The 27,155-nt window shown below is 33.8% G+C and overlaps 2 protein-coding genes and 3 non-coding genes across 5 annotated transcripts; 1 reads left to right on the top strand and 4 right to left on the bottom strand.

The window, feature by feature from the left end:
• Positions 1-63: 63 nt before the first annotated feature.
• Positions 64-137, bottom strand: Trnan-guu (transfer RNA asparagine (anticodon GUU)). The gene has a single exon. It is a non-coding gene; the product is annotated as a tRNA-Asn (tRNA).
• Positions 138-215: 78 nt separating this feature from the next.
• Positions 216-289, bottom strand: Trnan-guu (transfer RNA asparagine (anticodon GUU)). Its single transcript has one exon. It is a non-coding gene; the product is annotated as a tRNA-Asn (tRNA).
• Positions 290-795: 506 nt separating this feature from the next.
• On the bottom strand, positions 796-870 carry Trnan-guu (transfer RNA asparagine (anticodon GUU)). The gene has a single exon. It is a non-coding gene; the product is annotated as a tRNA-Asn (tRNA).
• A 495-nt stretch (positions 871-1,365) lies between these two features.
• On the top strand, positions 1,366-18,468 carry LOC140062173 (protein FAM91A1-like). Its single transcript, XM_072108255.1, has 21 exons — positions 1,366-1,506; positions 2,209-2,293; positions 3,023-3,232; positions 3,542-3,609; positions 5,409-5,525; positions 6,157-6,247; positions 6,422-6,484; positions 6,824-6,930; positions 7,293-7,450; positions 8,708-8,823; positions 9,244-9,353; positions 11,830-11,916; positions 12,211-12,296; positions 12,643-12,771; positions 13,276-13,363; positions 13,458-13,568; positions 14,021-14,134; positions 14,679-14,748; positions 15,548-15,971; positions 16,606-16,675; positions 16,940-18,468. Exons 1-21 carry the CDS (start codon positions 1,435-1,437, stop codon positions 17,081-17,083), a joined length of 2,520 nt encoding a protein of 839 aa, XP_071964356.1. The 5' UTR covers positions 1,366-1,434; the 3' UTR covers positions 17,084-18,468.
• Positions 18,469-18,519: 51 nt separating this feature from the next.
• On the bottom strand, positions 18,520-23,307 carry LOC140062172 (regucalcin-like). The gene is made up of 5 exons (XM_072108254.1): positions 22,988-23,307; positions 22,130-22,312; positions 21,079-21,294; positions 20,665-20,796; positions 18,520-19,463 (listed from the first exon to the last, which is right to left on the bottom strand). The coding sequence occupies exons 1-5, from the start codon at positions 23,154-23,156 to the stop codon at positions 19,261-19,263; spliced, it is 903 nt and encodes a 300-aa protein (XP_071964355.1). The 5' UTR covers positions 23,157-23,307; the 3' UTR covers positions 18,520-19,260.
• Positions 23,308-27,155: the final 3,848 nt, after the last annotated feature.

The raw sequence follows: 27,155 nt of genomic DNA, 5'->3' as shown, positions 1-27,155 counted from the left end.
TTTTTATTGTTTAAATTTGTAAAATTTATTGAAAAATAAAATAGAAATTGAGTAAATCGATATCGTCCCTGGGTGGGCTTGAACCACCAACCTTTCGGTTAACAGCCGAACGCGCTAATCGATTGCGCCACAGAGACATATTTTTTAGACTTTTTATTGTTTAAAATTTATAAAATTTTTTGAAGAGATAAAATAGAAATTGAGTAAATCCATATCGTCCCTGGGTGGGCTTGAACCACCAACCTTTCGGTTAACAGCCGAACGCGCTAACCGATTGCGCCACAGAGACATATTGGTTTGAATGTTTAATTGTTTGTAATTGGTAAAATTTAATGAACAAACAAAATAGAAATTGAGTAAATCGATATCGTCCCTGGGTATATACCGTGGGCTTGAACCACCAACCTTTCGGTTAACAGCCGAACGCGCTATCCGATTGCGTCACAGAGACATAATAGGATAGAATGTTTGATTGTTTGGAATTTGTGAAATTTATTGAAAAAATAAAATAGAAATTGAGTAAAACCATATTGTCCCTGGGTGGGCTTGAACCATCAACCTTTCGGTTAACAGCCGAACGCGCTAACCGAATTTGTAAAATTTATTAATAAAATATAAAAAAAATTGCCCTGGTAAAACCATATCGTCCTGGGTGGGCTTGAACCACCAACCTTTCGGTTAACAACCAAACGCGCTAACCAATTGCCCCACAGAGACATATTTTTTTGACTTTTTATTGTTTAAAATTTGTGAAATTTATTGAAAAAATAAAATAGAAATTGAGTAAAAACATATCGTCCCTCTGGGTGGGCTTGAACCATCAACCTTTCGGTTAACAGCCGAACGCGCTAACCGATGCGCCACAGAGACATATTAGTTAAAACTTTTTATTGTTTGGAAATTGTAAAATTTATATAAAAATGAAATAGAAATTGATTAAAACCAAATCGTCCCTGGGTGGGCTTGAACCTAACCTTTCGGTTAACAACCGAACTCGCTATCCGATTGCGCCACAGAGAGATATATAGCTTAGAATATTTTATTGGAATTCGTGAAATTTATATAAAAAATAAAATTGATAAAACCATAATCGTCCCTGGGTGGGCTTGAACCACCAACCTTTCGATTAAGAGCCGAACGCTGTATCCGATTGCGCCACAGAGATATATTGCTTAGAATCTTTTATTGGAATTTCTGAAATTTATATAAAAAATAAAATTGATTAAACCATTTTGTTTTGTTCTCAACCTTTCGATAACAGCAGAAAACGGAATATAGTGTTCATCTTTTACGCATGAATGAGTACCATATGACGTCATTTTTTGCTCATGTTTTTTCCGGAAAACTAGAAAAAGGCCACGACTCTCTGCGTTTCGGGGGAAAGAGAGATAACAATTATTTTGAACATTGCTTAACTTTCTCCATTTTGTGGAGATGAATACAGAAGTCGAAAACTGCATTAGGAATAGCTATCAATACATTAAGCTTCCAGCAAATGTTAAGCAGGTAGGCTAAATATAGTTATGAGCGTATAAAATCCAAAATATGCTAGCTAGGCTAGCTAGCTAGGTAGCTAGCCGCTAGGCCTACTCGATCGTCAGTTATCTATATTGTACTATAGTTTTACTGACTGACACACGCTGCAGAGGCCGACAAACTTTGCCTTGCTCCATCATTATAGCCCTAGGCTAGGCCTATACTTTAATGGCTATACCCAGGGAACATTTTCGCCAGTGTAGCGTAGCAAAAAGCTATACAAAACAACCTTATTGCTACACATTTTGAAAATTGTGTAGCAAAAAATACAATACAAAACTATGTTTCTCGACTTAAAAATCAGTTTGATAGCAATATTGCTAAACAAAATTTTTAAATGAAAATTTTCCCTGTATACCACCTTCTTGGCTATACTACTATGCCTAAACATTAGACCAAGAAGGTAGTGCTGGTTTGTGTGAGTGCATTTTGCAACTGCGTTAATTATTATATTATTTATACTTATAGGCCCTAGCTAGGCCTACTAGACTATAGACTAGAGGCCTTGACCTAGATATATAATAGATAGGCTTTTAGGTACTAGCCTAGGTAGGCCCAATAAATTATGAATGAATTTATGAGGTCTAATTATACTAGTCAAGTATACCTATAGCTGAGGGATAGGGCAAGCCTTTTAGTCTTAATATTCTAGTTATTTCTTGTTTTTTTCAGACTCTTGGAAATTCAAGTAAAGAATATGAAAAGCAAGTTGTTAATTTTAGCATCAAAAATCAACTTCGATACCGGGGTAACCTAGGTAATGCTGTATAAATATATATGATAATATTATTATTAAATAAGGAATAAAAAAAAGAAATATATTCACATTGTGACTTACATAATGTGTGAACATATACAATGTGTTACCTAGTAGTCTTGTAATTCAAATAGAGAGCAAAAACACAACAAAATTGATCAGAATTCTTAATTAAAAACTCTGTGCCCCTCTGAATTAAAAACCTTTAAAGGCAAACATTTAGTAAATTAGTATTATACATTAGTCCAAAGCCTGTCTACACTATTCAATATTTATGTGACAATATATGTCATGTCATATGGACATGATGATGTCATATCACTACCATATTTGGGCATATCACTACCATATTTGGGCATATCACTACCATATTTGGGCATATCACTACCATATTTGGGCATATCACTACCATATTTGGGCACATCACACTTCTGTTGTCAATTTAGTTTGCTTGTAGACAGAGCTTTAACTCAAACTGAAAGAATGTTATTTTATTTCAACCATGTTATTTATACATTATTGCTTGCTTTAAAGAGACCAGACAATACTGTAGCTTTTCATTTTTTTTTAGTTTTCCATTCTTTATTACATCTTTTCATTAACCAACATTTTGTTGTCAGCTCAGTTTATTTTTAATTTGTTTTTATATCATCATTCTTATATGTTGTTCACCAAGAAAGTTTAAATCAACACCAACCAGTTTGCACAATCTTTTTTCCTTAATTTCAGTGAGGCAGGTAAGAAAAGATGAAAAGAAATATTACGAGGAGCTATTGAAGTACAGTAATGAGCACCTGATGCTTTACCCATATCATCTATCAGACATAATGGTAAAAGGACTACGTATTACCCCATTCACCTACTATCATCGTATGATGCATGACACCATGTCCGGAGAACGAAGCTATGATTCTCTTCCCAATTTCACAGCTGCGGATTGTAAGTTATCAATATCTTCATTCATCTCAGCAAAACAATAAACATTGTGTTTCTTGAATACAGTCAACTCTCCCAATACTGGAATCTATAAAATCCAGGGAATTCTCCTAAAACCAAGCTTTTTCTTTTCTTATTAGGCCAGTCAAAGTGTTTCTTTGTTATTAGGAGAGTTTACTATACACATTTCTAAAAGAATTGAACAATTAAAACGGACACAGGTTAAAATTGTTGTATAGAACTTGGATAGAATTTTCTATCTTGGATAAAATTAAACATTTGATTCTGATGAATATTATTTGTTTTTTCAAGGTTTGCGTTTGCTTGGAATTGGTCGAAATCAGTACATAGACATCATGAATCAATGTAGATCCTCAAGAGTAAGTAAATGCTATATATTGCTACTGTACATTCAACTGGTAAACTCAGCATCAGGACAGAATAGCAATTAAGTACAAGCTATCTATCACTCCCGGGGATCAGCCAGTAAAGCTAAAGTCCCTGCTAAAATTGTGCGATAAATCGTGACATTTTGACACTGGATGGGCCAGGAACTTAAACTACTAATTTCACCCTTCATTTCCCACTCTTGTGCTACCAAATCTTCGTAAATGCGGCACCTCCTCATTTGTAAATATTAAAGAGTGAGTAGATTTGTCATAATTGCTAGTCACAAATTGAAAACTAACTAATGTTTGCTGGTTTTAATTATTGAAGAAATAGTTAGGCTTTGTGATCTGCCAATTGCTGTAAATTCAACTTTTTATAAAATTAATAAATTTACCAAAAAATGTGGTTGCTTGATAGCAGCTTTGTAAAAACTCTTAGGGGTAGTGGAAATTAATTATCACAACACTAATTAGTTTGTGCACATGCTCAGATGATTGAATCCTTAATTCAACTGCATTTCATCAAAAGTTCTTATGCCTCTCATCATGCTTCTGTATGACCTTTGACCTGACAGCATGTGTACAAATGGTTTTAATACTGACTTCAGTAGAGTTAACTATTCCAAATCTAATTCTAATACCTTTGTGTAAGTTTAACAGCATTTTTTTGCTTTTAATACAGGATATATTTTATGCTTCAGTGGATACTGTAGGTTAAAGGTTATGCTCACATAATTGCATTTTTTGGTGGGGGGTCTCGGAAACAAATACACTTTATAATTTTCACATAAAATAAAGACTTTTTCTCCATTGTATGACAGTACTAGGTCACCAAGACTTTCCACAGAAACCTTCAAAAACAGTTTTAACGAATTACCTTTGTTTCACTAAATTTGTTTGCGTACATTTATTAATCTTTGTTAATTTTTTTCACATTACTAATCACTTTGTTTTGATTTACTCATATTGCATTTGTTTAATTTATTTTACACAATTTTAGCCAACAATTAATCGCCCTGGTAGTATTCAAGTAAGTTAATACTTAGTGCTGCTGGTAGTGCTTGTAGAATTCATACTTATTACTTATTCAGTTTATACTTAAGTTGACACGTTCAATGTATGGAAATCTTGGAAATGTTATATCCAAGAAGGCTAGCAATGTCAGCTACCCATTGGATGAGATCATACTTTGAATTGTACTCTTACACACCACCAGGTTCATTTAAGTATTGCTTTAGTCAAATGCTTACTCTAGTTGTAGTTTGCACTGTCAGGCTTTTCTGCATTCCTCCTTCTGCCTTGTTATAATTTCTGCAGTTGTTGTGTGCATGGTAACATAGCTTCCACTGTCATATTGCTTATCTCATGCTTATTTCCGGACTAACTTCATTTTAAGCATTAACATAGTTCACCACAAAACATTAAGTGAGTTATATAAATCACAATTACAAAATACATTTTATTTATACAAGCAACATACTTAGACCAACAAACTGCCTTATATATTATATCACAGTCACTTGCTTTCATAAAAGACATTACATGAACATTTATAGTGGGGTGGGTAAACAACACAACAAAAAGGTGACACATTTTATTAAATATTATGTACTGTTAGTACTTTTTCCATGGGTGCCATAACTTTATTAGGTTCGCAATATTTGCTTTATTTTATAGTTGTATATGTAGGCTATGTATTAGAGCATAGATTGTTTTTGGAAGTTTTATGAAACCATAATGTGTTGGATGGTAAAATAAATAACTATTGTATATAATGTAATATTTTCCAGAAATTTTTCCGCAAGAAGCCGATCAAAGACCTTTTGCCAGTCTCACCTATAGACTCTGTACCCATTGACCCTTGGTGGATCTCACAAGTTGGCTATATAACAGAAGATGATATCAAGGTACAGTAGTCACCAACTTGCACATTGATTTGTTTAGGTATTTTAATAAGGCTAACAAAGTTTCCCTATAATAAACTTTTAAATCATATGTTATTTTTGTTGGTTATTGTGTTTGATCATGTTTTCAGTCTTTCAATTAATTTTGACAATTTTATTGAGGTAAATATTTTAAATATTAATGTAATACGTATATCCTCGGATATAATCCCACTTCAGGTCTAATCCCACCCCCTACTTTATGTCTGATTTCACAAAAAGGATATAGTCCCAGTATTGACTTTTCGTCTGGATGTAAGGTTCAGATCTGAGGGTTTATAAGAAATGCTTACCAATCATTTTTTTTTTCATGAACCAGGCTTTCCCTGGGTATAGTCCCAACCCTCAAAGTTGGCCCAATTTCGTGTTCTAGGGGGTGGGATTATACAAGAGGATATACAGACTACTGTATATAAATTATTTTACTAGGTGTTTGAATAAGTTGAAAATGGAACATCTCACTCAGGCAGACACTGTCACATACAGTAGGTCAAAGGTCAATCCAGAGGCAATTGGGCATTGTGTAGTCTGGTATCAATAGTAGTAGTTTACTTAAAAATATCTCACCATTCTTTCATCATTTGTTTTTACTTAGTCTGTATCTGTGGGAGAGAAAGACATTATTGATAAAGTGATTGATGTTGGTCCGATGAAGACGGGTGAACTTCATTGCTACTTAGTACAAAGTAAGATTATAAACCAATCATCTTAAACTAAGTAAGGTCAACCATTTAACTTAAACTAAGTAAGATCAACCATTAAACAAAAGTAAGCTAAATCAGGTGAAATTATGTATGTGTAAGTGTTTTAATATTTTGTATTTTTAAATTTAACAAATGGTTTATTCACAATTTTTTAAGAATTATATAGGAAAGGATTAATATACATGGATGTACCCATCCAAGATGATGATTGTATTGTTGGTGAGTTAACATACTTTTTTAACTTAATGAGGGCTGCAGGTGAAATACATCCACTATACCATCTATAGTATAATAGCACAAACTAACTTACTCTATCTCCTAAACTGCAAGACCAAAATTGCCATTTAAGATGATGCAACTTACAATAACCTTTTAACCATTCAGCTATTTTAGACCAATTTCACAATCAGGTCACAGAGAGGTCATCATGAATTAACTGCTAGTTATTATTGTAATACAACATACTGTATTTGTGATGCATTCAAACTTCCAAGTTGAATAATATAAGGCTAAATTATGACAATGTACAAACAAAAACTTGTTTATATATAATTTTAGTTCCACCGCTCGAGGGATTTGTAATGAATCGCGTCCAAGGTGATTACTTTGAAACTCTTCTCTACAAGATATTTGTATCTATTGATGAACATACAACAGTAGCTGAGGTAAGGAGCCTTTGGGCTAAAACTAGAAACTTAAAAAAACAAAATTAACTTGTAGGTCATTTAAAGAGCCTAGTTTTCTTGTAAAAATAATTATTTTTTCTCTATGATACTGTAATTATATACAGTAGCACTGTTCCATGCATTAGGAGTAAAGCCTTGTCTACACTTAAAAAACAAAATTAACTTGTAGGGTAATTTGAAGAGCCAAATTTTCTTCTAAAAATTGAATTTAATTATAAACAGTAAAAACAATTACTTTTAAGTAACTATATGTACCATATGGCTTTTAAGTCTAGGCCTACTTATCTATTAATACTACTATTACTTCTCTGTATATTTATTCCTCTTTGCTTTCGTTGCAGCTTGCTAATGTGTTAGAGATTGATCTACAGTTGGTTAAGAATGCTGTGTCCATGTATTGCCGTCTTGGCTTTGCCAAAAGGAAAGGCAAAGATGCTGATCCTGAATCTTTACATCCGTCGTGGAATGAACCTTTCGCTGCTATATCCACCAATAAGAAGTAAGTATTTAACCTCTCACTGTTATATCCACCAATAAGTAGTAAGTATGCAACCTCTCACTGCTATATCCACCAATAAGAAGTAAGTATGCAACCTGTCGCTGCTATATCCACCAATAAGAAGTAAGTATGCAACCTGTCGCTGCTATATCCACCAATAAGAAGTAAGTATGCAACCTGTCGCTGCTATATCCACCAATAAGAAGTAAGTATGCAACCTGTCACTGCTATATCCACCAATAAGAAGTAAGTATGTAACCTGTCACTGCTATATCCACCAATAAGAAGTAAGTATGTAACCTGTCACTGCTATATCCACCAATAAGAAGTAAGTATGCAACCTGTCACTGCTATATCCACCAATAAGAAGTAAGTATGTAACCTGTCACTGCTATATCCACCAATAAGAAGTAAGTATGTAACCTCTCACTGCTATATCCACCAATAAGAAGTAAGTATGTAACCTGTCACTGCTATATCCACCAATAAGAAGTAAGTATGTAACCTGTCACTGCTATATCCACCAATAAGAAGTAAGTATGCAACCTGTCGCTGCTATATCCACCAATAAGAAGTAAGTATGTAACCTGTCACTGCTATATCCACCAATAAGAAGTAAGTATGCAACCTGTCACTGCTATATCCACCAATAAGAAGTAAGTATGTAACCTGTCACTGCTATATCCACCAATAAGAAGTAAGTATGTAACCTGTCACTGCTATATCCACCAATAAGAAGTAAGTATGTAACCTGTCACTGCTATATCCACCAATAAGAAGTAAGTATGTAACCTGTCACTGCTATAGCCACCAATAAGAAGTAAGTATGTAACCTGTCACTGCTATATCCACCAATAAGAAGTAAGTATGCAACCTGTCACTGCTATATCCACCAATAAGAAGTAAGTATGTAACCTGTCACTGCTATATCCACCAATAAGAAGTAAGTATGCAACCTGTCACTGCTATATCCACCAATAAGAAGTAAGTATGTAACCTGTCACTGCTATATTTTGACTGTAAGTAAACAAGTAATTATTTAAGAAACATCTTAAAACTGACGTATTTCTAAAGATATGCTGATTTTTGTTTGTAATTGATTAAGTCTAATTTACTTAATGTACTCATCATCATCATCATCAACCAACACATTGGTCTTTCAAGAAAAACTTAATGAATAACTAAAATAATAATGATGTTTAAATAATTGAGTTAATAAAAGATTGAGCTTTTATCTTTCTTTTTTTTAAAATTCAGAACTTCAGAGAGTGAAGATGTGCTACTAATAGATTGGACCGCTGGCATAAATGATAAGACACCCTCTATTGACAACTCTACTACAGCCTCTGATACAGCAAGTTTAGATGACCCTGGTTTGTATATGTTATTTGTTGGTTTAGTCAACATATACACTATAAAGTGCAAAGTGAGTGCTGCAAGCAGAGCTACAGTATAGCAATGAAGTGTGAGGTCAAATGAAGTGTGAGGTCAAATGAAGCGTGGGGTCAATTTGCTTTGCAGAATGTAAATAGCTGCTACTAGGCAGCAAGTAAACAAAAGACCTTAATTAAGACAACCACAATTAGACCTACTGTATTACACCATGTTGTTGTTACTAATACCATTATTCTAAAGCTATAATGTCTAAACTTCCATGGATTATTACATGATATCTTGCAATAGAGTAACACTACTAGAATGTTCATGCTCTATTGTGCTATTCAGTGAATGTATAGAAGCTACCTTATTCCTTTTGTGTAAATCCATAAGAATATAGTTTGGTTTTCTTGTAGAAATAATACCAAGTTTGATGAGTACAACATCCACAGCTCACAGTAAGAGGATAGCATTCCTGTTTGATTCAACATTAACAGCATTCCTTATGATGGGAAACCTCTCTTCTGTAAGTATTAATAGCATTCCTTATGATGGGAAACCTCTCTTCTGTAAGTATTAACAGCATTCCTTATGATGGGAAACCTCTCTTCTGTAAGTATTAACAGCATTCCTTATGATGGGAAACCTCTCTTCTGTGAGTATTAGCAGCATTCCTTATGATGGGAAACCTCTCTTCTGTAAGTATTAACACCATTCCTTATGATGGGAAACCTCTCTTCTGTAAGTATTAACAGCATTCCTTATGATGGGAAACCTCTCTTCTGTAAGTATTAGCAGCATTCCTTATGATGGGAAACCTCTCTTCTGTAAGTATTAATAGCATTCCTTATGATGGGAAACCTCTCTTCTGTAAGTATTAACAGCATTCCTTATGATGGGCAACCTCTCTTCTGTAAGTATTAACACCATTCCTTATGATGGGAAACCTCTCTTCTGTAAGTATTAACAGCATTCCTTATGATGGGAAACCTCTCTTCTGTAAGTATTAACACCATTCCTTATGATGGGAAACCTCTCTTCTGTAAGTATTAACAGCATTCCTTATGATAGGAAACCTCTCTTCTGTAAGTATTAACAGCATTCCTTATGATGGGAAACCTCTCTTCTGTAAGTATTAACAGCATTCCTTATGATGGGAAACCTCTCTTCTGTAAGTATTAATAGCATTCCTTATGATGGGAAACCTCTCTTCTGTAAGTATTAACAGCATTCCTTATGATGGGAAACCTCTCTTCTGTAAGTATTAATAGCATTCCTTATGATGGGAAACCTCTCTTCTGTAAGTATTAACAGCATTCCTTATGATGGGAAACCTCTCTTCTGTAAGTATTAACAGCATTCCTTATGATGGGAAACCTCTCTTCTGTAAGTATTAACAGCATTCCTTATGATGGGAAACCTCTCTTCTGTAAGTATTAACAGCATTCCTTATGATGGGAAACCTCTCTTCTGTAAGTATTAACAGCATTCCTTATGATGGGAAACCTCTCTTCTGTAAGTATTAACAGCATTCCTTATGATGGGAAACCTCTCTTCTGTAAGTATTAACAGCATTCCTTATGATGGGAAACCTCTCTTCTGTAAGTATTAACAGCATTCCTTATGATGGGAAACCTCTCTTCTGTAAGTATTAACACCATTCCTTATGATGGGAAACCTCTCTTCTGTAAGTATTAACAGCATTCCTTATGATGGGAAACCTCTCTTCTGTAAGTATTAACAGCATTCCTTATGATGGGAAACCTCTCTTCTGTAAGTATTAACAGCATTCCTTATGATGGGAAACCTCTCTTCTGTAAGTATTAACAGCATTCCTTATGATGGGAAACCTCTCTTCTGTAAGTATTAACACCATTCCTTATGATGGGAAACCTCTCTTCTGTAAGTATTAACACCATTCCTTATGATGGGAAACCTCTCTTCTGTAAGTATTAACAGCATTCCTTATGATGGGAAACCTTTCTTCTGTAAGTATTAATAGCATTCCTTATGATGGGAAACCTCTCTTCTGTAAGTATTAACAGCATTTCTTATGATGGGAAACCTCTCTTCTGTAAGTATTAACAGCATTCCTTATGATGGGAAACCTCTCTTCTGTAAGTATTAACAGCATTCCTTATGATGGGAAACCTCTCTTCTGTAAGTATTAACAGCATTCCTTATGATGGGAAACCTCTCTTCTGTAAGTATTAACAGCATTCCTTATGATGGGAAACCTCTCTTCTGTAAGTATTAACAGCATTCCTTATGATGGGAAACCTCTCTTCTGTAAGTATTAACAGCATTCCTTATGATAGGAAACCTCTCTTCTGTAAGTATTAACACCATTCCTTATGATGGGAAACCTCTCTTCTGTAAGTATTAACAGCATTCCTTATGATGGGAAACCTCTCTTCTGTAAGTATTAATAGCATTCCTTATGATGGGAAACCTCTCTTCTGTAAGTATTAATAGCATTCCTTATGATGGGAAACCTCTCTTCTGTAAGTATTAACAGCATTCCTTATGATGGGAAACCTCTCTTCTGTAAGTATTAACACCATTCCTTATGATGGGAAACCTCTCTTCTGTAAGTATTAACAGCATTCCTTATGATGGGAAACCTCTCTTCTGTAAGTATTAACACCATTCCTTATGATATGTTTGTATTGCACTGATGCAGGGCTAGTGTTAGCTCTGCTAATTTTTCAGGCTGTTTTACTTCGCTTTGATTTAGCTTTTTGCATATTTTATTTTATATCTCTATTGAGATCCAACCACTGATACCCACAGCATTGTCAGTTTTTAGTAATTTGCCTTTGGATTTATATATGTTATTATATATAGAAGAAGGTGCTATACTAATTGAACAAATGTTAATATTAATATTAATAATGAAGATAATATAGCTTTCAAAAATCTAAACATGGTTTTATTTTTACCCCACTTTATAGTTGCCTTCTTAGAAATAAGTTTTTAATGTGTCACCTTTGTTTTGACAGGGTCTAAAGAGTCATGCTGTCACAATGTTTGAAGTTGGTAAATTGTCAGATGAATCTCTTGATAGCTTTCTGGGAGAATTAGAAAAGGTAAACTACATTCTTGATTTCATTATGAAAGGCAAACAAATAAATTGCAAAATTTATTACAGTAATTGCTAACATCTTGTTAGCTCTGTCTACACTATCAAACTGACAAAAAATGATGTGCCCCAATATGGTAGTGATATACCCAAATATGGTAGTGATATACCCAAATATGGTAGTGATATACCCAAATATGGTAGTGATATGACATCATCATGTCCATATATGGGCACATAAAGTTTGATAGTGTAAACAGAGCTTTATAGTTTGTATTCCAATGATTTGCTTATTTTCTAGGTTCCTGCTACAAGTTTTGCTGAGGGTGAAGCACAAAGATATTTTGAACATGCCGTCATTCTACGCAAGACAATATCTTATCTAAGGTAACTTTAAGGCCGACAATTAAAAAGTATATTATTTTGGAACTTTTTTTTGTATTGATCATTTTCACTGTTCATATAATATAGACAAAAAGAATCCACCTAAAAACAGAAATCGTAAACAAAAAAAACATCAACAAAAACCAGGAAAAAATAGGTATAGGTGTTGTGTGTAGACATTTATAAGGTCAAACAAAATGACAAATTATATTTTGAGTCGCGTACCTTCACACCCAATCGCTGATAACAAGTTGACAAACAAAAGCACAAAATATTTTGACAGTTAATTCAATTTGAGTGCATTTTATGTTGATTTATGGTTTAACAAAACTTTGATTCATCTTTTTAGGTATAACAAGGAAATCAGCCCAGACCCAGAGATGTACCCCACAGGCTTAGGCATTGATCTGTTAAGGTGTGAAAGTTTGCTAGGTTTAGAACCAGCAACATGTTCTAGGGTGCTACAAAAGAATTACGAGTAAGTAGCCTTACTGTAGGCTGTGGTTGGTTTATGAGTAAGTAGCCTTACTGTAGGCTGTGGTTGGTTTATGAGTAAGTAGCCTTACTGTAGGCTGTGGTTGGTTTATGAGTAAGTAGCCTTACTGTAGGCTGTGGTTGGTTTATGAGTAAGTAGCCTTACTGTAGGCTGTGGTTGGTTTATGAGTAAGTAGCCTTACTGTAGGTTGTGGTTGGTTTATGAGTAAGTAGCCTTACTGTAGGCTGTGGTGTGTTTTGGTGGTTATGTGTACCTCACATAGTTCAATTAAGATCAATCAGTTACCATGTCTTTCAAAATAGATATTTATAATAGCAGTTTATTTTGGTATTTTCTAATTTTTGTAATTAAAAATGTGTTTAACATCTGCTGGCCTATGTATTTGGAAGTAAATGCCCTGGACCTGAGTCTAGTGAAAAAGAAAAAAGATCGGAAAGAAATGTTTTCAGAATAGAAAATGATGAATATTTGTTTTTGAATTGTCAGATTCCTAGTATCAATGGCACCTCTTAGTAATGAGATTCGTCCTGTAAGTAGTTGCACTCCACAACACATTGGTCCAGCCATACCTGAGGTAGGTACAAACAGTGTAAACAGATTGAATATGATTGGCAGTGCTCCACAATCATTACTACTAAATGTTCAATGTTGGATGTTTTCTTTTCTAGGTGAATTCAGTATGGTTTAAGTTGTTCTTATATAGTAAGATTGGCAGCGGTCCACAATCATTACTTCTTGTTAAAGGTTCAAGACTAAGGTGTCTACCAAAGATGTTTCAAGTAAGTACAATCTTATCTTATCCAGCAGTGACACTTAACCAATTCATATCTAATGGATTTGTTGTTTTAGGAATTTAAACTAAACCATAGTGTATACATTATAATATCTCATCTCATCATATCTTATGACTAAACTAATTACTCCATACTCCATGTTTTCTTGCTTTTATGCAGAAACAGAATGCTATATGTGGAAAATCTATTTTATATCTTTTTATAAATATTTGTCTTATTGTTTGACTTGTTGTGGCGGATCCAGTATTTTGAGGGGGAGGGAAGTTCCTGAAAATGTTAAAATGCTAACCTGAACCTAGTGTCCTACCTTTTGCTTTAGCTGGCTTGAATCTGCATATATGCAATACATCAGTTGACAACTTCTCTCCCTTCTTAGGAATCAAATAGTATAATACTAATATAATAATTATTATGGTAATTATTTATTATCCATTTAGGAATATGACAGATTATTGATTACGACATGGGGTCACGACCCTGGAATAGTTGCGACATCAAATGCCCTATTGACAATCAATGACGCCCTCTCGCATTCTGCTGTACTTATTCAGGTAAGGTGTACTAGCCTGCAATTATTTAGCACCATTATTTTTAAATTCTTCATTTCTATAACGACCTTTTTAATGTTTTTCATTTTATTAAAATCACAAAATTTAAATTGTTTGTAATGTATAATCATATTTAAATATATATTGTCCCCCTGAAAAAATAATTCTTAATTCTTGATAATTATCCACTTTGACCAAAAATTTGACCGAAAGAAAAATGTATTTACAGTACCTAAAAAACTGTAAGTTAAAGCAAAAATAGTCAAATTGGCTGCCGCCAAATGGGTTTTGGGTTGAATTTAACCATTTATTGTTTTTGGGGGACAATACCATTTTTTAAAACATAACGAACACCAAAAGCTATAAAAAAGTATTAAAAATTATATTAAGAAATTTCACAGTTCAATACATATTTTGAACTGACATCCAAAAACTTGAATAAACAAAGAAATACAACAAAAGAATATTAAAAAGGTAGTATCATTGGATATATGTAAATGAATGACTGCTGTTTTGAAGGTTTCACTTTTGTGATTTTCTGTTTTAGGCTCATGGCTGGCTAACAGACGGTGAGACAACCTGCATACCATTCCCACTACCAACAGATTCTAAACAAGGTATTATTTTAATAGTTAATTACACGTATTGTTAATAATCAGAAACACTGCCCAATTCGTTTTGAATCATAGTGCTATCAAATATTGGCATATCATTATTATTCTATATTTAATAATATATCAAAACAACAATGAAAATGCTCAGTTCTTTGTTTTTTAAATTCTGTATAACTTTTGTTGATGTTATTTTCATAATTTAGTTTAAGTTTCCTTGTAAATTGGCCTATTGTTAAATCATTTGTTTAAAACTTTATTTTATTTACTCTGGACGCACCATCATCCAAATAAATTATTGAATTATGATATCATAGGATTTTTAAATGAGATGTACATGGTTAAATTATGAGACATTCCAATTCCATCTGGTTGAGCCATTCCATAAAATCTTAAATCTTATGATGTTGATGAATAACTTCAGTTAAGTCTTGTTAACATTGTATACTGAATGAGGAGATATATAGATTGAACTTAAATAGCACCTTCTAACATTATGTAATGTAATGTTGTTGTTTGATTTATAAAGCACTTATACAATCAAAAGATTGTCCCAAAGCGCTGAGAGAAAAAACAGAAATAAATTATAAAGAAAAAAGATTGGTTTTTAAGAGTGTTTTGAAAACAATGATAGAGGATGCATTTTTAATAGGATCAGGAAGATTGTTCCAAAGTTTAGGAGCTGCAACTGCGAAAGCTCGATCACAATAGGTCTTGAGGCGGCTGGGTGGAACAAAAAGTTCAGATAGATTATGTTTCCAACATCTAAATACTTCTACTGAATAATAATGTTCTTTTTTTACAGATGAATTTAGTATGGAATGTATGCATCTTCACAGTGCAATAACTAACGTATCTAGCCTCCTTGATTTAAAACACTCCTGTGGTTATATAACATTACTTAACACCGGCAAAGTAACGTTAAAACAACAACGCAAAATGCCGACAAAAACCTCATCAAGAAGTTCTGTAAACAGCAGCAATAGTGACGTACGCGTCATGCAGGAGCTTACAGACGCAGCAAAAGATCTCGACCAATCAAGTTCAAGTGCGTCGCTGTCATCGAGAGAGAAACTCTCCCTAGATGTTGAATCAGCTTGCGATAAAGAAACAAAGGAATCAGAATGGGTGTTGCTCGATTTATTCTTTGGCGTTCCTCTCTTTGATGATGCTGTCAATCGAGCAGTTTGTTGCAAAATGGCTGAAAATAAATTATGTCACAAAGATAGGTATGCCTATTAATATTTGTTTGCATATTTTAGTGTATTGCTTGAATCACTGGCCTGATACAGGGGCAATCCATTCACAGGGCAAACACACACAAGAATGGCTTTGGCAATGGTTTTCTCATGTAAAAAATCTTCAAAAAGGTTATGAACCTTACATTAATAGGCTATACTACACTCCACATGATGAGTTTATTATCACTGTGAAATATATTCTATAAAAACCTGGCCAGTAGAAATGTGACAAAAACTAAGAATTTGTTTTTTAATTCCTTTTTGTTTGTCACTTTTTTGACTGGTATCCTTTGACTGGTATCCTTTGACTGGTATCCTTTGACTGGTATCCTTTGACTGGTATCCTTTGACTGGTATCCTTTGACTGGTATCCTTTGACTGGTATCCTCTGACTGGTATCCTCTGACTGGTATCCTCTGACTGGTATCCTCTGACTGGTATCCTCTGACTGGTATCCTCTGACTGGTATCCTTTGACTGGTATCCTTTGACTGGTATCCTTTGACTGGTATCCTTTGACTGGTATCCTTTGACTGGTATCCTTTGACTGGTATCCTAAAGACTTATACAAATAAGTTAATTACATAATATAATATATATTAATTTAGTTTATTTTGTTGCAGTTTATCAGAATTACTGCAATCAACTCGAAGACTTTCCTTACAGCTTTTAAATTTTATTGCAGAAAAACAGGTAAGCATAACTTAGTTCAGTTAGTGGCACTTTGGGTCGACATGCTTGCTTACTTATCCCAGGGTCCTAAGTTCAAATCTTATCATAGTCCAAGAACGAATCCAGTGCTACAACCTAAACTTGGTTAGAAAGTAGTCAGTTTATTTGTATAATAATAAACCTAGGATAAAATAATTTAAACAATAAAAATAATCATTTTTAAAATTATACTGTCGTTTTATTACATTCATGAGTAAGTTGTTATCTTATGTTTTTTTAATGCAGGACTTGCCTGTAATATCTGATCTGCCACTGGAGCCGAGTAGTCATAGCAACATCTCTGCTTCTCTCTCCTGCCCTACAGTGTCGTACCCAACTAAAAGTTTAATGTTTGATGGCGCTTTGTTAAAAGAATGGGCCGTAAGGTAGATACGTTGTCGGCTGCTGAAAGGAAATCTGTGGTGTTTTAGGGGTATTTTGATGTGATCAGTGGGTTTAAACATCCTGATATTTAAAAGTGGCACAATGAAAACAGTAATGAGGGAGGGGTGGGGGGAGAGAGAGGAATATTGTAAAAACTAATCTACAAAATGATAATTTAAATGTTAAAGTTAAGTGTGTAACTATTTTATATTATTAAGTCAATATGTTCTATACTATATAAATTCTGTACTATACAGAAATTTTGTGTTGTAAAAACAAAAATATTAATAGTACCGTAGAGATATTAAATAAATTATGATGTTCATATAGTTTGCAAATTATTACTTATTCAAATTTATGTTCAGTGACAAACATGAAATTTAAATAAAAAATGTATTTGTATAGTGTACAATGTATGGAATTGACTACAGATACCCCTTAAATTAGCCACATAAAAATCATTGGAACATTTCTTTGTTAGTATTTTAAAATTGCAAGTTTTAACAACGTATGTCAACATACATAATTATTTTAATTATATTCTTTCACTGTATATTAATGTATTATATTGCTAATTGACATTTTTTATTGTGCATGCGATCATCGGCCATTGCGTATATATACCTCTTAGGATTTGTTATTGTTTATTGAATGATAATGTTGACTCTTCCAAAACTTGAATATACTGACAAATATAATTATTTTGAATCTTAGTAAAAAATTGTTGATCTTCTGACCGAGTAAAGGTGCATTCACACGGTGCCATTCTATTCTCTAGAAATGTAGCTTACTAAGTCTGTGAAATCTTAAGTCATCATCAGAGAGTTCTCTATACGATTTTCTATTATGTAACAAAACGATGCCGTCAATTGTGAATGGAGCTTAAGTCTGTGAAATCATAAGTTATATCAGAGAGTTCTCTATACGATTTTCTATTATGTAACAAAACGATGCCGTCAAGTGTGAATGGAGCTTAAGTCTGTGAAATCATAAGTCATATCAGAGAGTTCTCTGTACGATTTTCTATTATGTAACAAAATGATGCCGTCAAGTGTGAATGGAGCATAAGTCATATCAGTCGAGAGTTCTCAATACGATTTTCTATTGTGTAACAAAACGGTGCCGTCAAGTGTGAATGGAGCTTAAGTTGTATCAGAGAGTCCTCAATACGATTTTCTATTATGTAACAAAACGGTGCCATCAAGCGTGAATGGAGCTTAAGTCATATCAGAGAGTTCTCTATACGATTTATTATTATGTAACAGAACAGTGCCATCAAGTGTGAATGGAGCTTAAGTCATATCAGAGAGCCAAACCACCGAAAATGCAAACAAGTTATATTGTATTATAATTTTATTATCTCATTCATTTTATTATCTCATTCATTTTATTATCTCATTCATTTTATTATCTTATTATATTACATAATACTTGACCAAATAGTGTGTACATTGTAAGAAATTATCACCATGTTTTAATACCTGTTTATAGACATAAATTTGACTGATGTAAGCAGTTTTTGTTGTTTCTTTAAATTTGTCAATAATAAATTTATTTATGAACTGTGATTTTTTAAAGACTGATTTGTTCATTTCAAAAAATGTCTTGATTTCTTTCAGAAAAACTATTACATAACAATAAATTTAATACTGAATTAAAATATTTTATTATGAACACATTTTCATGTTCCAAATAATCAACACAACAAGAAGCGGAGCTGAGGAGGGTGAAGCACGGTTACCAACAATGGTGTGACCCTCCTCTTTCTTTATATTGCATCTTTGTTTACTTTATATTATAAAATTATGGAATATACAAATTAAAAATTAATAAGATATTTACATTATAATATTCTAATATTTGTCCTTGGAAGAAAAAATTACTTAATTTGATGGTAACTTGATTTCAATACTGTTGTGATAGAGAGAACGATACTTTCAAATAATTATCAATGTTGATGGTTTTTTGTTCTACTTCATCAATATCTGAATCAGATGTTTATTTTTGTTATTTATGAATAACTTGAAAAAAAGGCTGGTATATCAATGAACCCATTTAAAATAGATCCAGCAAGGAGTTACTTCTGTAACTTCTATGCATAAACCTTGCTAGTACTGTAATCATTAAACCTCTTAAAATGGATCCAACGAGGGGTTGCTTGTCTATCATCATCTATGCATCTCTTATCCAAAGATATTGGCTGGTAGTCCTCTGACCCCTAAACCAGTGACCTTAAAAATGGATCCAGCGAGGGGTTGCTTCTGCAACTCCTCCTCAGATATACCTTCTGCTGAAACTGTCACGTACAGCTCATCGTAATCTTTTCCGCCAAAACAGCAAGACGTGACATTTGTGGCAGGAAACGTGATCGTCTTTAGTTTTTCTCCTTTAAATTATTAATAAAATGTTATGATGATATTTATCTATATATCTATAGGAAAAAATAAAATATATAACTCTGTTCTGTACATTTTAATGTTACATTGCTATGTTATGATGACATAGCTGTAGGAAAAAATCAATAATAATAAATAATGTTACATTGGTAAATGTTATGATTTCTATTGTCGTAATTTTGTATTTTATTGTTGGAAGATAATGTTTTGCTTTGCAGACCCACTTTTGGGAATCCTGTCTCTCTCTATTGTTTGTTTTTATAAAAATAAATGAAATGTAGATGTAGGAAAAATTCAATAATAATAAATAATGTTACATTGCTAAATGTGTGTTGTTATCAACCAGTCAGAGACAATGTAAACAATAACTCAACACACAAATCAAAGGTCATCTTAAATGTCATACCAAAGGTCATCTTAAATGTCAAATCAAAGATCATCTTAAATTTCAAATCAAAGGTCATCTTAAATGTCAAATCAAAGGTCATCTTAAATTTCAAATCAAAGGTCATCTTAAATGTCAAATCAAAGGTCATATTAAGTGTCATACCAAAGGTCATCTTAAATGTCATACCAAAGGTCATCTTAAACGTCATACCAAAGGTCATCTTAAATGTCATACCAAAGGTCATCTTAAATGTCATACCAACAATAGATCAAAGATTGTTTGATTGTTTTTCATTTTAGAAATTTATATACTTTTAATTATTATTTTTCACATAAAAATTCTTAATAGAGTAGAGAAGTACAATAAAAGTATAAAAAGGATACCACAAGCAAGTAAAAGGATACCACAAGCAAAAGGATACCACAAGCAAAAGGATACCACAAGCAAGCAAAAGGATACCACAAGCAAAAGGATACCACAAGTAAGTAAAAGGATACCACAAGCAAAAGGATACCACAAGCAAGTAAAAGGATACCACAAGCAAGTAAAAGCTTTTAATCTGTGTGGCACACTTAACCTAACCTAACAATATAAATGTTATCATCTCTTAAAAGCTATGTCTACACTATCAAACTTAATGTGAAAAAAAAATGTGATGTGCCCATATATGAACATGATGTCATATCACTACCATATTTAAGCATATCACTACCATATTTGGGCACATCACACTTTTTTTGTCAAACTAGTTTGATAGTGTAGACAGAGCTTTAATTACATGTTGTTCTGCTCACTGTTCTTACCTGTGTTCGGGTTGTATCTATTGACTTTGGACTTTGAGAACATTGCAATCCACAGCATTCCTTCACTGTCTATGCACATACCGTCTAGCAACCCTTCATCGTTGGGAACTTTTAGTATATGACGTCGATTTTCTAAAAAAAAAATCTTTTTAATATGAATATGTTACCATATGGATGAATGATTTACCTCCTCCATGATGTTACACACAGTTTGTATAAATGAATTCTAATATCACTGTGGTTACCTGGCTACATTCTAAAATCATTCCTCTCCCCACCCCCCCCCCCCACCCCACTAATTATTATAATGGTATAAATGTCCAGAAAAGGGGGAAAAATCGTCAAGATCCTAGGCTAAAATCAAAATAAAAAAACCCCTTGCTACGGGCGTGTCAAGTAAATTAGAATACATACTAATTTCACCGGTTACTTTATTGTAGTCAAACGCATCAAGATAGCCAGGCAGAGAGTCTATGTAATACATAGTTTTGTGATCCAAACTCCACGCTAATCCATTTGATATGTTGACTTGATCAAAATGTGATGTCACTTTAAGATCTGTGTTTAGACAATACATTGTCCCTTGATTTAATAACACCTCTGCTGGGGTTTTTTCAGGTCCCATTGTACCTTGAAATAAATATAATTTAGCTAAATTTATATATTAAGTAAATGAAATTGTCATATATACTGTGACATTTCGATCTGATAGTATCAAATCGTCATCAGACAATGATTGGTAATTGTACGTATAAAGATCTGTCTACACGTCCCTATCAACAAAATGTGATGTGCTCATATATGAACACATGATGTCATATCACTACCATATTTGGGCATATCACACTTTTTTGTCAAACTAGTTTGACATTTTAGTTCTACAAATAAATTTCCCTATGGCAGCTGAAAATTTTTTTTATGTTAAAAAAAAACAAATAAGGCAAAAGCATCATCAAATTAAACTATTCTGCATAAATAACAATCTGTACTTTCACACAGACCACATGGCTTTATTGATTGAAACGTAACAAGGGTAATTATGGGTAATATATAATTCATCAATCACTGTCCACGTTTGCAATTGTTTTTTCCATACAAAAGTGAAATAGAAAATATGTACAATATTTTATACACAACAGATCATAATTACATTCATGCCTACCACAAATTTTGATTGTAAAATACAGTAGAAGATGTAATTGGGAAGATGACAGTGACGTACGGATCCAAGATTTTGAAATAGGGGGGAACCAGGGCCTAAAAGTGATGAAATGAAGGGCTTGAAGCTCAATTTGATGTCCTATCTTTTGCATTACAATTTGAGAAATGAAGGGTGGTGGTGGGGGGGGGGGGGGGGGGTGATCTGCCACTGATTGAGATAAATCATCAGCATCATTTCACCTATATTTGATATATTAACATTGAGAAGAATGTAATTGATGTATATGTTGTAGAAATGAATCACCTGCCCAGAATCTGCCAGCAGGATCACACTTCCCATCATTAAAACGATTATCAGGCTTATCTGAATCAACTGCCGTGATTTGATCTAGCTTGCCACTTGTCCAGTCTAAGAACAAGAAAGCGTGACGTCCTGCAATCAATGTCCGGCCATCCTTAGTGGGTACCACTGCTCCAACATTCTCATCTAAAAAAATTAACCGTGAATAATTGCATAACATATACATTACATATAACAAATCGTAATGTTTCCATTTGAAGCAGATGAGGATCTAAATGATTTCTATTGACCTGGAATATATTGAACAGAACTCTTCATTTAACAAATTTTGTTTAAGTTTATAGTAGGCTTACTGTAATAATTATTACAGGTATCAAATCAAACATTTATACTTTCATTGTTGACAAAAAAATGTTGAGTGAAAACAGCTGGCATGGCATTCACCTAAAAATAAACAAATTGATATTAAATTATGGCGAGAGTAGCGCACCATGCATTTGGGCGTTCCATACCCGTGTGGGTGTGGTCGTTTACAGTACATTCAGACTTTCGTATTACGAAAGCCATCTTGACCTGCCGAGTGTAACCAACAGCGTTTTCGGGGACACCGTGTTAATTAAAACGTCGTATCCCCTGAACGGGGGGTCGTATGAGAAAAAAAATTACTGTAAAATGTTCTTAAAAGATTGGTCTACATAACTGTATGATTGAAAACAATTAGAAAAACATGTTCACCGGTTAAAATCCATCGAAAAAAACACCGCAGTGTATAAGCATGCGTTTGTCAAAACAGTTTTTTTCGCGGCGCCTATGTTTATTATTATATACACCGTGGCGTTTTTTAAAAACCGATTTACTAACCGATCTTAACAGACTGAAGCTTGTCTGTTTGTGGATGATAGCGGTGTACGGCATTTCCTAATATATCAACGAATAGCAAGGTGTCATTAGCTCCATCCCAGTGAGGTCCTTCCAGTAACTTTCCACAGTTTTTAACCACTAATTCCACCTTTTCCTCGCGAGCAGACATGTCACTGGTGTTGAAGCAAGAGCAGATGACTCAATATAGTTATTAATAAACTTTGAACCCTCGATCTATAGTCTAATCATTATTAATAATTTGTCGGACTACAAATAACGACCTTCTTTTGTGATTTAAATCGCAAAGTTACAAAATCACGCTGGTCTACAGAACACAAATAAATGAACTGTTCGTTTGTCCCCATGGTGGACTAATCTATAACCGGAGGCGATCTGCAGTTCAAACCAGGATCTATAGGACGCGATTTGCGAAAATTGTAAATGCGGAACTAACATTTACAAAATGATCTATAATAATATATAAAATAATTTATTTGGAAGCTACACTTTAGAAAAAGTGGCACACTTCTTAAGTGAAGGTGTTCCAGATGAAAATAAAAGAAAAGTGATTTGAATTATGGCTAGGCCTATTATTACAAAGAAATTAAATTATACTGTATTTACAAAATATAAAACTACAAAAGTAATACAGTATAATAATGAAAAAGAGAATAATCGGTATAAGGTAGCCCGAGAAAATGAAAAATGAAGATTTGTATAAAAGAACAGGAGAGATTAAGTGGAGTAAGGATGTAAAGATGGCTGACATGGTATCCTCCGATCCGATTAAATTAAAATACACCATCTAAGATCGCACTCAGAGAGACTCAGCGAAAGACCAAAGACCGAAAACAACATTGATGTCAAAACATCAAAGTGGAAATCAGAGTTGGTGGTCCTATAAAAGAGGTGGTCACTTAAGAGCCGGGGTGGTCGTTAAGAGAGGTGGTCGATTATGAGAAGCGATCCCTAAATAGAGGTGGTCACTTAAGTGAGGTGTTCGATTATGAGAAGAGGTCTCTTATGAGAGGAGGTGATCCTTCTTACGAGAGGTGGTCGGTTATGAGAAGCGATCCCTTAACAGATGGTGCTCGTTCAATAGAGGTGGTCCCTTAAGAGAGGTGGTCGATTACGAGATAGCCGCGTTTTGAAAGTCGGTCGCTTACGAGAGGTGGATATAGGCTGATAGCTAATGGTCCGTGTGACCATGGAGGTATATATACCTCCATGGTGTGACGATAGTCATGTGTCACGATGACAATCAGGTCATGGAGGTATATATATACCTCCATGGTGTGACGATAGTCATGTGTCACGATGACAATCAGGTGTCGCATGTGGACGAATAAGAAGGGAGCGTTGTGATGCGCGGGGGCTTTTTTGGAAAGCTGTGTTGGGTGTACGAGACAAGGGAATGAGGGACTCGCGAGACGGTACAAGTCGGAGATGGTAGGCTATCCTGAGAGGAGATAAGACAGTGGATATGGGACTGTTGACTGTAAATAAAGACTTGAAGTGAACTGTGTTCGAGACTGGAAGTGAGGCAGGACGCAATGACAATGAAATGAAAACGTTTTGATTGGAATGTACGGATGTCTAGGCGAACCACCACTCGGTATCATTCGTATTGTCGTAACACCAGGGAAGAGTAATTTAACTCTTCCCTGGTAACACTAAGTAAATAGATGCATTTGCACATGATTTAGACCAGGGAAGAGTTAAATTAATTGTAATTTAACTCTTCCCTGATTTAGACATAATAGGTTTGTAAAATATATATGTTTACATTAGCTGGCGATAGTAACTACATTAGTAGCTGTGAGTGTGAGGCAATTTTCGTACTACATTAGACCGTTCTACATTAGCTGGTGTTGATTTTTATTTACTACATAAGCTGTTGGTGTTTCGATATTAGCTGGCGTTTTCTACATTAACGGTTGTACAGTAAAACATGCTCTTCTGTCTGCTGTGTACGAGCTAGTCTCACTGGCTACTAGTACTAGGAGTTTTTGGATGGACTGTTGAACCCACAAATGTGGAAACAACCACAAATGTAAAAACGCATCACCCACAAATGTAAAAACGCATCACCCACAAATGTGGAAACAACCACAAATGTAATAGCGCCCACAAATTAATGTGAAAACGATCAGTAGCAGAATCGGCTGTGAGTTGGTTCAATACTAGTCTGGGCTCCAGACGGAGTTTTGTCTTAACATAGTAAAAATATAAATATTTTGGCACATATGGCGTTTCATATACGTGTATTACTTGAGTTTGGATATTTTCAGATAAAAATCGAAATAAAAACAAATAAATAAAAAAAAAGACAATGAATACAGACTTGGGGCAAGTCTAGTTCAATAATAGGCCTAATGGGTGCACGATGCGCGTTGGATTACTATATTAAGTCGTAGTAGTTTGTTTTTATGGGTTTGCTACGAACAGACATTGGAGAGCATATAATTATGCCCCCCATTAAGATTCATAAACTTGTGTGATCAATTGTAAGTTTGTTTATGTTTAGACTAAAAACATGAAGTGATTTTGGGTGACTAAGGGTGGACCTCGCAACCCTAGTGCTACCCCTCCAACTGGACCTGCCCCTGATCAGATTTAGATGGTCTCTGCAGGTTTATTTTATACTGATACTGTAGACATACACACATACTAAAAAAAAGATACCATTTAGAAAAACTTTATTATTAATATTTGTCTTCAAGAAAAAGTTATTTTACTCCCGTCATTGGAACAACATTTATAATAATTAACATTATTAATTATCAATAATTACATAAAAATATTCTAAAAACTACTGTATTATACAAGACATAAGTTCATAACTATACACAGATGAAATATAACAATAAACACATTATACAATATATCAATTGCACGATTCATACAGAACTTATTTATTTACACTTTAATACTTTATTATACTGCAAAGTAGATTATTAATAATGCATTTAATATTGTCTTTCTTAACAGTAACACATTAATATATACACATTAATACATCACACATGTAATAGATAATGTAATATGGCAGTATGCTCACTGTATACACATTCACTACAAATGAAATATATCAAGATATTTTTTAAATAGGCACTGTTAAAGGGCCTAGTTTTTGTTTTGTGATTCAACCAAAATAAGGTTTTGTGCAAATTTGTGTTTCATTGATTAATCAAGCAAGTATAGATAAACTGGACATAGGCCTATCATATAAATTATAATTTAATGTTATATACTGTATGTAATCATATATTACACGAAAAAAGAATACAAGAAAATCATTGTTTATAAGATTCACGTTTATAATGTAAAAACAAGCACGAATGTGCAATACTCGGGGTACAGCGAAAGAAGCTGTATACAGACGTATACAGTTAGAAAGTAAAGAAAATAGGTTTCGCCAGGGCTCGAACCGGGACCTTCTGCGTGTTAAGCAGACTTGACAACCACTACACTACGAAACCTCTTACATTAAAAATGTGGGTTACAGAAAGTTTTTTAATCCATTTAAATTACAAATAAATGGTAATAAGCACAAAGCAAAATAAACATGTGTAAAAGTGATAATTACCGATTACACAAAATAAGTATTTTAAAAAATAATAAAAATAAGATATACTCTGTATAATTATCATATTGCGTATACAGTACTTTTCACCATAAAGTTTAAAAAAAAGGTTTCGTCCGGGCTCGAACCAGGTACCTTCTGCGTGTTAAGCAAACGTGATAACCACTACGCCAAGAATCCGCATATAACCATATAACTACATAACGCTGTGGTGTGTGTCACACATTGTGGCTTCTTAATTAAACAAATTAATTAACAAAACATTAAATATCCGGCTCTATAGCTTTGAGGACATGTCCCTGTAGTATGTTCATGCCAAATCCCAGCTCAATACTATAACGAATAAGGGAGGAGTAGTACTTTAAAAATCGCACTTTTTACTCAATAGTGTCCAGATGGAGGAAGAGAAGGAGAAAATGAGTAAGTACTAGACTCGGGTACCCCGAGTAAAAAATCGAAGAAGAGAGAGTGAAACACTTTATATCACCCCTGTCTGTTTTAAAATACTTATTCTAGCCTAGCCTACTAGTACTAGCTAGTGTCCCAAGTCTTTACTAATACAATATTAATACAGTATTACTT

The sequence above is a fragment of the Antedon mediterranea genome, chromosome 11, assembly GCF_964355755.1.
Source record: "Antedon mediterranea chromosome 11, ecAntMedi1.1, whole genome shotgun sequence".
Taxonomy (NCBI): Eukaryota; Metazoa; Echinodermata; class Crinoidea; order Comatulida; family Antedonidae; genus Antedon; species Antedon mediterranea.
Note: the sequence above shows the minus strand (reverse complement) of the source record. Positions and strands in the feature narration are given on the sequence as shown.